The 12,729-nt window shown below is 37.9% G+C and overlaps 1 protein-coding gene across 3 annotated transcripts in view; it reads left to right on the top strand.

Annotated features, from left to right (window-relative positions):
• The first annotated feature begins 3,890 nt into the window (after window positions 1-3,890).
• LOC112500785 (dehydrodolichyl diphosphate synthase complex subunit nus1-like) overlaps window positions 3,891-12,729 on the top strand; it is a 9,283-nt gene continuing 444 nt past the window's right edge. Inside the window, exons 1-7 of one of the 3 annotated variants that reach the window (XM_025104365.1) lie at window positions 3,891-4,032; window positions 5,187-5,237; window positions 5,464-5,734; window positions 6,221-6,282; window positions 6,370-6,556; window positions 7,074-7,170; window positions 12,017-12,099. In XM_025104365.1, the coding sequence (XP_024960133.1) occupies window positions 5,190-5,237; window positions 5,464-5,734; window positions 6,221-6,282; window positions 6,370-6,556; window positions 7,074-7,170; window positions 12,017-12,099 (748 nt within the window). In that variant the 5' untranslated portion in view covers window positions 3,891-4,032; window positions 5,187-5,189. The remainder of the gene's footprint in view (window positions 4,033-5,186; window positions 5,238-5,463; window positions 5,735-6,220; window positions 6,283-6,369; window positions 6,557-7,073; window positions 7,171-12,016; window positions 12,100-12,729) is intronic. The other 2 variants (XM_025104366.1, XM_025104364.1) reach the window with 2 other exon arrangements.

The raw sequence follows: 12,729 nt of genomic DNA, 5'->3' as shown, positions 1-12,729 counted from the left end.
AATAGTTAATTTGATACGAATATCGATATATTTTTGTTATGCATAAAGTACTGTATATTGATGCATATTACGTAAAATTCAAGATTACAAATAATAATGCATAAGTACAACTTATTAAAGCTCGATGTTTGAATTCGTATAAATAACTATGGATAAACATTATCAAATAGAGAATGAACATCTCATTTTAAAATATAATTAGAATAATTATCGAGTTTCAAAAAAATAAATAATTATTATCTTTAAAAAAATTATATTATTAAACCAAATATAAATTACTTCGTTATTGTACATAAATTAAATTATAAAAAAATTGAATTAAAAAATTACACAAAAAAATGAGGAATTTCGAATAGTTAATTTGATACTAATATCGATATATTTTTGTCAAAATTTTATGATATTTTCAAACATATATTTTATTCAAAAATAAAMACATCATCGCTTTCTCAAAATCACATAAAGTCATATTATAACATCGACTGAGATAAATAATAAAATAAAATATTAAAATCACGATGTATCTCGTTGCATTGCGCGAGTACGCTTCTAGTAGTTATTTATGATAATAACCCCTCTCTAAAATATTTATTTTTTCAATATTTTTATAAATTTGGTACATTTTTATGACTCCTTATATTTATGAAGTTGATCTCATAACAGATGTTTATATATATCATGTTGGTTAATAAAATTGCAACAACGATATTTATGGGTTGTTTACTAAATGTTTACTGGTCAAGTATATAGTGACAAGAGTCATCATCATCATTTACTTTATCATGTAACATCATTGGTCATCAAAATGGATTGTTAGTAAACGTTTTTTATCGGGTAAAATTTATTGTGTAAGAGTTTTCTCTTACACTTACCGGCTAAGATTCACGGTCCTTGTTATGCTTCTTACTGAATAAGATTATTGATCACTATCATACATCAGTAAGTATTTGACAAACTGTTGGGTCACCTATTGATTTGGTGATGACCCACTGATCTATTCATCTACCTTAGCAACACTTAGTAGTTATTGGTTCTTTGTAAGTTGGTGTCTTGGTACATACTTAAAACCATTGGCAAAATCGAAGACTAGCCGATGTGAAGACAGAAGGTCACCGATGCGGTGTTGTGGATCAACTGTCTAATATACACACCAAGACTCCGAAGTAGCTGAAATGCATATTGAAAATATTTTGAAGCTACAAGCCGATTGAAGGAAGATCTTCATAGACCGAAGATTGAAAATCTTCATGGACTCAAGATTGAAAATCTTCATGGACTCAAGATTGAAGATCATGGACCGAAGATTGAAAATCTCCATGGACCGAAGACTTGTGTGTAGCTGCTTGAAGCTTCATTCATATCCATCCAAAGGAGATCTTCCTACAGACTGACCATATCTCTGCAAGGTTTGTCTCTGCATGAACTGTGTTGTATGCATGCAGTGTACGATGAAAATGAGATATCAACATTGGTCAGGTCAACCCCTGCCTTCTTATCCTCAAGTGACAAGTGTCCCCATGCTTTAAATGCTGAAGGTGGTATAAAAAGGCAGTGTGCATTTCCCATGCACACACTTGGCTTTTGAAAGATTACTCAGTGCACTCTCAAAGCAATCGGCTATTTCCTTCTACTCCCTTGCTCTCTTGTGTGCGAATAAATTCTTAGTGTTCTTCATTTCCTTTCAAGAACTCTCTGTGTTGTTCTTGAAAGTTATTCTCTTTGTAAGATTGTTTAGGTTATGTTTTCCTTTCCTATCTTCCGCAACAATCTTTTGTATTTCTATGTGTATTAATTCTTGATATAAATCAATAAGAATTAAAAAGTTGAAAATTTTTGTGTAATTGTATTCAACCCCCCCTTCTACAATTACTTTCTGTTTATTGCCTTTCCCTTCGGGACTAACACAAACGTCCCAAAATAAATGTTTAAATATTATTATTTTAGTTCTATTTTCAAAAAGTAATTGTCTACTTTACTATGTTACCCTTGATTATGAGATAAATTTGTTATATCTCAATAATTAAGAGTAAATTTGTTATTTTGTTAATTAAAAATATATATAATAATCTCATATTTCTAAAACAATGTATTTTTCACTGTGGACATTTATTTTGAGACGGATGAAGTATTACACTTCATGAACCAAACGATACATATGCCCTTAATAATAAAGTGAGTAACTGATTTCTTCATCTCATAATCAAGAGTGGAATGAGAAAACATGCACTTATTTATAAACGTGGACATTTATTATGTAACAAACTAAAATAGAAATATGAACACTTATTTAAAGTGGAGAGAACGTTATATCAATCAATAAATGCTTTCTTGGTGATCCTGCCTAGGCTTTTATCTTATCCTTGACTTGCTAGACAGAAGTGGGGGCCACCAGAGTTATCAGCGTCGAGTGTGTGGCAAGCAGATCCCTAAATTTTGGGTGGCTCATCAACCGTTGGTTGTGGGCCTGTCGAGATGCTTCCAATTAATTGATGCAATAATGCTACCAAATATTGTATGAATTAATATGACTTAGAAGTTGTTTGTTTATCTTTTAATAGTTCAATTAAAATACAATATCATAATCGTTAAGAGGTGAATCTTGTTTGACAAAAAATAAAATAAAATTGTGTATTCATAGTTCTAAAACCCTCTGAATGGTTTTGTATCATGTGTCTTGCTTAATCATTCAACACCCAAGTTTCATCGTAAACAATAACCAAACAATTATATTTTATTTTGCACTATATCATGAGAGTCTCTTAATCATTCTGGACCACTTAATCATTCAGCACCAAACCATTCAACATAGGCATGTCAACGGAGCGGGGATGGGGCAGGTTTTGTAATCACTGACCCGGTACCCGGTTTGTAGTAACGTCCCCCGGTCCCCGGCGGGTACGGGAATTATTATCCCGTCCCCGGTCAAATCTTTAGCAATCCCCAGTCAAAACCCGGTCAAAGCCCGAAAATAATATTCTTTGGTTTGATTCTACCGGGGATCCCGACCTCGTCCCCGTCCCCAGTCAAATCTTTAGCAATCCCCAGTCAAAACCCGGTCAAAGCCCGAAAATAATATTCTTTGGTTTGATTCTACCGGGGATCCCCGGCCCCGGTTTGAGTAACATCCCCCGGTCCCGGGACCCGTTTTAGCAGGGAATCCTCGTCCCCGTTCGGGTCGGGTGAACCGGGTTTCCCACCGAGTCGGGGCAAATCACCATCCTTAATTCAACAACTGCCAAACAGTCCCTAACATGCATAGATGTTCCATGTGAAGTTATTTATAAGGAACATATTCAATTACGAGTCTACAATGACAAATACCTGGTGGCAGTAGATTTTTAATAAGGAGTGCATTTAATTACGAGCCTCCAATGATAAATACATTATGATAGTAGATCTGGGTCCGTCCCTGCAAAAACGTTTTACGAACCAAACGTCACATTAATAAATAACCCTTAATAGTGGACATGTTCCTAAATACTGAGTATATACCATTCCATTCTATACAATTTCTATAAATCAAAAATCAATAAAGAAAGTATCATCCAACATCAGTGATATTGTTTTATCTCTGTTTCAAATATAAAATACAACTACTATTTTCAAATATAAAATACAACTGTCTTTTTCATTTTATTATTCACCAAAAACCAAAAATCACCGGGCCCCGTTACGTGCCGAACCAAGTCCTTTACGCATTCAATGATTTGTTATTACCACACTCTTTGTACGGGTTTAATATTTTGTTTGAAATTATTTAATTTTAATATTTTATTTTTAGTATTAAAACGTGTTATTATTTTGTAAAATGTATTTTAATTAAAATAAAACTTGTAACAAACTAGATTTTTTTTGGCGGGTATGGCAGGTGAAAGGTCGAAACTACCCTTGTGGTCATCACACATTCTTCACACCTCCGCCCATTTATACGCCGTCCTCTTTGCTTCAATTTCTCCATCTCCAGATCGAGGCGAGGGGCCTAGTTCTAGCTTACATTCGGAGGTGCAACTGAAGAGAGCCAAGATTCCGTATGTATAACCTTAATTCTCCTTTAACTTTCTGAACGATTATGGTTTTGTTTTTCACTTAATTTGATGGTATGATATGAATGTATTGTTGTTTGAGACTGATTACGAGTATTTGATGTGGATAAAATGTGTTTTTTGTTATCGTTAATTGTTCACTCATGGGATTTAGTACTCGAATCTCTTGTCATGATCGTTATCATCATCTACGAACCGATTAGAATTTCATGATTTTAAAGTTTTAGCTTTTGATTTGTTGAAATGTTTGGTCGAAGCAAGTGAGAATTAGGTCTTTGTATGTTATCGTTACAAGTGACGAGAAAGGCTGTCTCAAATAATTTGCTTATTTTTTCTGTACCTGTCTTCAACCGGTAAGTATCTAATGTCCCTCTTATGTTTTTTATTTGATCGTGTAAGAAAATTTGAAGGTTTTTCTGTTTGTTACCAACTGGAGAACCTTTTGTAGCTTAATTGTTGGTGAATAAATGATCAGAAATTTTGAACTCTTAAAGGGTTCTTTAAGTTCAAACTACATACTGGTAAATAGTGATGAAATTGCAAAATTTTCTTTAATTTTTTGTTTTTCTTAGAGCTTGATTATGGGGTTATTGTTGATGCCTTAACCAACTTTGCGGCCTTAGCACTTGCGTGCCTTGTGAGTGCTAGGTCAGACCAGAATGCTCAATAAGGGACTTGGATGGAGGAATAAAAACAGAAACATTTGTAGAAGAAGGTTTTTCGTATTATTTTAGAACTTTTTTTGGATTGATTTAAATCTTGACTAACGAGGGAGACTCCACCTATTTAGATGAGTCACCATCTCCATGAAATATCCTAGAACCTAGGATCCTTTGTGGTTCATCGTATGAAACATCATACACTCCACAAGTGTAGTGAGTACGCTATTTCTTTAGTTGATACTATGAGGTACAAGGAAATGCTAAAACATTTTGAACACCTTTGCATGTTCCTACAGATTTCCACTGCCTTCCTTGGTGGATGATTTGTAGGCTGTCTAATAGTTGTTATATGTGCATCTGTGGGGCATTGATGTGGCTGAACCTCATGAGAAATTTGTCCTAACACTTTAGATGACATATCCTGGAAGACTGTTGGAAGGGGAGTTGGTATATTTTCATCTTTATTTATTTATTTGTGTAGACTATGGATGTGGCAAGGAATTTCCAAGAGACTTTTGGCAGGATCACCCCGGTAATAATGTTTTCTCCTTTTTGAAATTGGTTTTGTTGGGTATTCTCTATGGAAGTTAATTTTCTTTATTAAGGGTCCATTCCTTTAGCTCATTTATGGGTCCCAAAGTCGTGATGACAAGGAAAGGAGATGGACCAGGAAAATGAAGATGAGAAATGTAGGAATGCAAGTGTTACAGTATCACGATACTTGATGTAGTTGCTCATGTGAACGTAATATTATGCAGCATGACAGCAGGGTGTTTCTTTTGTTATGGCATGCTCTGCACTTAATTCTTAGAGTATTATACATTGCCCGAGAGATCCTTTCTACAGTCGAAAGCTACCTTATAACAAATGGATTATTGAAAGCATATGACCATCTAAATCTAGATCGGGTCAAATATCTTGGAGTTGTCATAGACAGTGATGAGGCTCGTCAGACTTCAGAAGTTATTGAACTTTTGGAATGGCTTTCAGCCATTGGGATAAAAAAGGTCTGTCTTTATGACAGGGAAGGTAAGGGTGCATTTACAAGATCTTATTCTCTGGGAATCTTTACTTGTATTGTGTTGGAGAAAATAGCAAAGAAAACGAACTCTGCTCTAGCAACCCATTTTTCTTTTGAAGAATTGACTCCAACAAACAAAAATATCAGTGAACTTTGGGAAGGGGAGGGGTGTGTTTCTTCCTTGAGTTGAGTTAAATTTATTTTCTCTTTGTTCATGGTACTTTCTTGATTCCACGATGTAAAAGATCCATTTTCAAAATTTAAAAATTCAATGGTTCATTCTTATTTGTTCAATTCAATTGTATAAAGGGAAATGGGTCTGTAGAGCATAACTTCATTGATTTTCTTTCTCCAGAATATATGCAAACTGTCATATAAGATCACGAGTTTGTAATGGTGCTATTCTTCTACTTTTTGATTGAATAAAATCACATCTGCAGCACCTACTCGCATGTATGATTGCGTGGCTAACAGTTTCACTCTTTCAAATGTAGGAGTGCTGAAAAAATCCAAGGAAGTTATTGTGGAGAGATTTAGTTCAGCAAAACTATACAATGTATGGCCTATGCGCTCTATGATATCTTCTTGTTATTATGAGCATAATGTATCACTACTAACTGTATTTTCTTGCCCATTAATGCAGGATGATTCAGTAACTGATCCCATTGACAGTAAAAAGCAAATGGATTTTGAATTTGTTTCAATTTCTGATGGAAAAGAAGCAGTTGCAAAAGCAGCAAATGTACTTTTCAAAAAGTATTACTTGGATGGAGATACTGAAAAACCTTTCTTCACTGAAACTTACTTAAACGATGCATTGAAGGCCCTTGGTTTGTTCCTTTTTTTTTGTGCATCCCTTATTATTCTCAATATAAAGAAAACAGCCAAGAAAGCTAGGAGTTTTGCTCTACTGCTCTAGCAGCTCATCCCCCCACTCCTCAAAAAAACCAACCACCTAAACAATTGAAAGTGAACAAGAAACACCGGTGAACTTTGAAAATGGGTCTATTACCCCCTTTGAGTATATTGTTTTTCTATTGAAGGGTGCAATAGACCCTTTTTTAAATTCCACGGAATCTGCAACAACAAAACCATCAGCAGCAGATGCATTAAGGGAAAGGCCTTCCCTTGTCACCAGGAAGAGATTGAATGGGCCAAAATCTCCTGGTAACGGCTTTTTTGTTCACTTCAATTGTTTAAGGGGTAAATGAGTTGCTAAAAAAAGGTCATGGTTTTCTTTGCTTTTTTCTCTTTCTATCTCCTTGTTGGAGAATTTTCAGTTTGGGCAGTTTCTGCATGCAGTATGTATACACTGACATCTTGTGCATTAACATGGTTTACTATTAGGCGCTGTAGAGCCTGATCCTGATCTTTTATTAATCTATGGACCAGCAAGATGCCATCTTGGTTTTCCAGCATGGAGAATTCGATACACGGAGATGGTGTAAGCTACTTTTTCCTATTTTCTGTAGCTTCAGTGACGATAAAGTCTGGAATCTGGTGGGTGTATGATTTATTTCAGAACGAACCATCATAATAACTAACTACTTGTATAGAAGAGGGTGACCCTAGTGCCGCTTCTCGGATGGGTTTGGTACGAGTGACTGGAGAAAAAAATAGTTTTTCCTGTGAATTAGAGAACGTGCTCCTTGATATGTATTCTAAAAGAGAATATATATAAAGATTATAACAAAACCTAAAACTATATAAACAAGGAAAGGAAAATATAAACCAAATATAAACAAATATTTTACATGTTTATTTATTTTATTAACACACCCCCGCAGTCGAAGCGGGAGAAGGGCGAACGTTGAGACTGGACCAAAACTCCGAAAATAGAGAGGAAGGGAGACCCTTGGTGAAGATGTCAGCATATTGTAAGCTAGTAGGAACATGCAAGACCTGAACTTGGCCAAGAGCCACCTTTCACAAACAAAGTGAATATTCATTTCTACATGTTTGGTGTGTTGATGTTGAATGGGATTAGAGGAGAGGTAAACTGCACTAACATTATCATAATAGACAATGGTGGCTTGACGAAGCAGACAATGCAGTTCAAGTAACAAATTTCGAATCCAAGAAGTCTCAACAACGACATTGGCAACCCCACGGTATTCCGCCTCAACACTGGAGCGAGAAAGAGTGGGGTGTCGCTTTGAAGACCAGGAGAACAAGTTATCCCCCAAGAAAATGCAATAGCCTGAAGTTGAGCGATGAGTATCAAGGCAACCTTCCCTATCAGAATTCGAGTAGGCAATCAAGCCGGTGGTAGGGGAGGCACGAAGGTGCAAGACATACTCAAGAGTCCTACGGATGTAACATAAGATATGTTTCATGGTTAAGAAGTGAGGTTCACGTGGGGCATGCATAAACAAACAAATTTGTTGCACTGTGTAGCTAATAGGTGAATGTTAAATATTGTAAGGCACCGGCTAAACTGCGGAACAAGGTAGGGTCAGCAACCGGATCATCCCTAAGAGCACTAAGTTTGGTTTTAGTGTCGATAGACGTGCTAGTGTGCTTGTGAGTGCTCATGTTAGCTCGGGCCAAAATTTCCTCGGCATATTTCTTTTGAGATAGAAACATAGTGCCAAGAGAATGTCGAACAAAGATACCCAAGAAGTAATTAAGTGATCCCAAATTAGACAGCAAACTCTTTTCTCAAGAGAGAAATAATGTGCCGCAGAAAAGTGGTGGAGGAGGCTGTAAGACCAATATCATCCACATAGAGGAGAAGAAAGGCGGTGTCACCCCCGCGCTTATATATAAATAAAAAATTATCGCTTTTGCTAGCAGTAAACCCTTGCTAAATGAGATACCTAGCAAAACGTTGATACCAAGCACATAGGGCCTGTTTGAGGCCATAGAGACTTTCGGAGGCGACATATGTGGCAAGGTGCTGATGGATCTGTTAATCAAATTAAACACATAACAGAATTTAATCGCACGATCTCAATTGAAAACGTAAAACTTAAAACTTACTTGGAAAGCCAATCTTGATAGGATTGTTCAGTGACGAAGAAGAAACCATTGTTGCGATACGACTTCGAGTTCTTGTTCTCGTTATTATGCCTTCTTCTTGATGGATAGATTAAGAGGACAAGATTATGGTGTTTTTGGGAGAGAGAATTTTTGATCTCTCCTTAAATGTCCCCTGCACGTATGAAAGCATTAAAGAGAAACAAATTTTGACCATCTTATTTATATGGCAGTTACTTCCATCAAGTAACTAATTATGTCATGATGGTATAATTAAGGGTATAARTCATAAATATTTTATTTCCCACAATTTATAACATAAATGGTCCTAAGGCCACATAAAATAGGAAATATTCTAACAGGATCAACAAAGCCTGGGTGTTGAAACATGTAAACTGTTTCCTTTAGATCCCCATGTAAGAATGCATTCTTGACATCAAGGTGATGAACAGGCCAAGAATGTGAGAGAGAAAGACTAAGCACAGTCTGAATTGTAGCTGGTTTGACTACTGGCCTAAAGGTCTTGTCACAATCTACCCCACTCGCTGAGAACGACCATTAACCACTAATCGGGCCTTATGATGTTGCAAAGAGCCATCTAAGTTAAATTTGTGCTTAAAGAGCCACATACACTGAATAATGTTAACATCTGATAGGCGGGGCACCAATTCCCATGTGCCACTTTTAATAAGAGCACTATACTCCTCATTCATTGCCGCTTTCTAGTGAGGATCTTGCATAGCAAGGTGATGGGATTTGGGCAAAAGAGAGACGTGAGGGGATTGGGCATGTAGGCTAAAAGGAACATTCGGCTTGTGGATGCCGTTTTGTGAGCGAGTGGCCATGTAGTGGCGAGGTTGGGGTTGAGTAGGTAGGAGGTGTTGGAATGGGGTGAGTGTAGTTAGGGATGGTTTGTTGCAATGGGCGACGTGTGTAGACGACGCCAAAAGAATGTGGGAAGGAAGAGAGGAGTGGCACTTGGGGAGATGTTGTGGGAGGTTGTGGGAGGTGAGACGTCGATTGTGGGATGGGCGTTGAAGCAGGCGTCATGAGATGCTAGAGTATGAGAGGGGAAAGGGGAGCCGAACAAAGAAAATCATAAACCCTAAACCCTAAAATAAGATTCAATGTTGGCAAAGGGAAACACTTGCTCATCAAAGGTCACGTGTCGGGAGAGAATGACTTTCTTAGTATGGAGGTCAAGACAAGCATAACCACGATGATTGGGGGAAATCCAAGAAAGACACACGGAGAAGAGCGAGGAGAGTTTATGTTTGGCAACTTCACAAGAAAAACAAAGATGGGAGATGGTTTTCTTATTACAAGGAGAAGAGCGAGGAGAGTTTATGGATTTATTACTTCTAAGCATACAAAAAATATGATGGCCTTGATGTCCGAGACGATGATGCCATAATTGTGGAGAGACGACAGTGAGAGAGATCGGATTGGAAGACTTGAGGTTGACAGGCTTGGTTATCGGATAGAGATCTCCAGAGCTATTGCATCTCAGAGCTATCGGATGAGTCAAATTCGACTGAGACTATTATCACAAGTAAATTTACGAACAAATCACAAGATTTTTAACAATATGGGGAGTAAGGAGGACATTGGTTAGCGAAAGGTTGTGGGTTAGTTTTGCTATGCCGGATCCCTGCACTGGAATGTGAGAGCCATTTCCAACTAAAACATGAGAAGTAGTGCTAGTATTAAAAAGGGTATGTAAATTACCGGGATGAGCAGTCATGTGCGAAGAGGCGCCCGTATCCATGTACCAAGAGTCATCCGGATGCTGCAAGCTCATGGTCGAGAACGCTTGAGGGAGCTCCGCGAATTGGTTAAAAGTATCCATAGAGGGGGTTGCATAGGCCTGGGCAGCAGATGAAGGGCCACGTGGGGCTGGCCCGAGAAGACCAGGGGTTTTCATAGGGCCAATGGCCAGCAAGCCCACGGGCTCGAACAGTAATAGGAATATGGTGCTGGCCATGGCGTAGTAGGTGGACGTGGCTGGGTGTGTGAACCGACCTGATGTTGCTGTTCGCCACGGCTGGGGCGGTTATTGCGCCGTCGATTGTTATTGCGGCCATTGGAGTTATTGTAGTGGTTGTTGGTTGAGGGAGATGAGGCAGCAGGTGGAGCAGTGGTGTCTGGAACATTCTGACCAGAAGAAGAGCGAACAATTAATGCAGAGGTATCAGAAGAGCGGTTGCGGAGGGACTCTTCACGCACAAGCATTGCTGCAAGCAGTCAAGAAAGTAGGTAGAGGGGCCATTTGACTGATGATACTTCCAACGGTGTCAAAGGCAGGGGTAAGGCCATTAATTAGTTGTAGAACCAAACGTTGATAACTAACCGTTTCATCGACATCTCGTAGTTGATCAACAAGCATTTTTAGAGGCTGACAGTATGCCGTGACATTTGGAAAATTGTCGAGGTTAGTGTGGTTGAATTAGTTTTCAAGATCGGCTGCACTTGCACTTTTATCGTCATGGAAAAGGTTCTTGACACGCAACCAAGCATCACGAGCAGTAGAACCGGTCTGAATGATAGTGAGGAGAAGATCTTGAGATATGGTGCCATAAATCCAGGAGAGTATAATCGCATCCAATTGCTTCCATTTGGTCGCTGAAACACTAGGGTCAAGCGGGGTTGAGTTGGGATCATCATTGTGGTCCATGACGTTCTACGCCCGTGCAGTGACTTGGAACAATTCGGCCCAGGTATGGTATTGAACCCGTTGGACCGAAACTGACAAACAAAAAATGAGGTGAGTTTAGACAAAAGAAGAAGCAACTTGTACAAAAAGATGGGTGAGAGGAACTAGAAAATATAAACAAAACCTAAAACAATATAGAGATTACAACGAAACCTTAAACTATATAAACAAGGACAAGAAAATATAAACCAAATATAAACAAATATTCTACATATTCATTTATCTATCAACACTTCCTATCTTTGAGGCTACAAAATTGCATTCTTTTCTGTCACACCAAAATAGATGGAACATAAATCAGGGAGACGAGACAAGATTGGTAAATTACTAAACTACACATGTTAAATTAAAGCTTTACAACCTTTCAAAGTTCTTTCACAGGCGTACCTCACTCTTTGCCCAACCAATCCTGTCCAGTCCCGTTCACATACGAAACTCACCCTCATAAGCTTAGGGGGGAAATCTTTGTATTTAGTCTTTTCCTTGCATTCAGCAAAGAGACTGTATCCCTGACTCAAACCATTGACCTTCTTATTACAAAGTAGTAACTTTAGCTGTTGTTCATTTGCTTGAGCTTTGACCTGCTTATTTATTGCAGACATATGGGGCCATTGAAGTATAAGAAGCATGGTTTAATTCTAAAAGCCATTCACAAATTCACCAAGGTGAAACAAAACTATGGTACGTGATTTACATTTCTTATGTTTGCACACAAAAACATCTCTATTACGTGTTCGATTTCAAATAGAACGAAAGAGTAGTCTTATAACGTAGGATTCTACCAAATAGAAAGATGAGACAGTCGATACTCCCATCTTCCAATGAAAGATGAGAGTAGTCTTATAACGTAGGATTCTACCATAGTTATAGATTCTTGATGGTATCTGTTACTTAATGAGGTTTGCTTTATGGACATTTGACTAGTAATCAAACATTGTATCTGAACCACTTGCCTATTTTGCCATTCTTGAAAGGGTTAATGGACATTTATTTGGCGGGTTGTCAAAAACTTTTTTTCAAACCACGCCGGGGGTAAATTGTTGCCTTTTCTTGTTTGTGTTCCAAGTCATTTTTTGGAGTCCTGATTTGGCTAGAATTGGTCTCTTTCACCTCAACATTTGTCGAAACCTCGCTTCTCTCCAAAAAGGTGCTTTTGGAGAGTAATCTAACAGGGTTTCACATATTCTCATATGGTATCAGAGCCAGAATCTGGTCACACTTGGCCCAATCTTGGAACAATGTGTTCGCCTAGCCTTGTTGACACTCTAGGACAATCTGTACTCGTCTAGCCTTTTTTTTGGGGGGGGGGGG

This window comes from Cynara cardunculus (assembly GCF_001531365.2).
Source record: "Cynara cardunculus var. scolymus isolate 2C chromosome LG 17, CcrdV1, whole genome shotgun sequence".
Taxonomy (NCBI): domain Eukaryota; kingdom Viridiplantae; phylum Streptophyta; class Magnoliopsida; order Asterales; family Asteraceae; genus Cynara; species Cynara cardunculus.
This window is presented reverse-complemented; position numbering and strand designations above follow the sequence as displayed.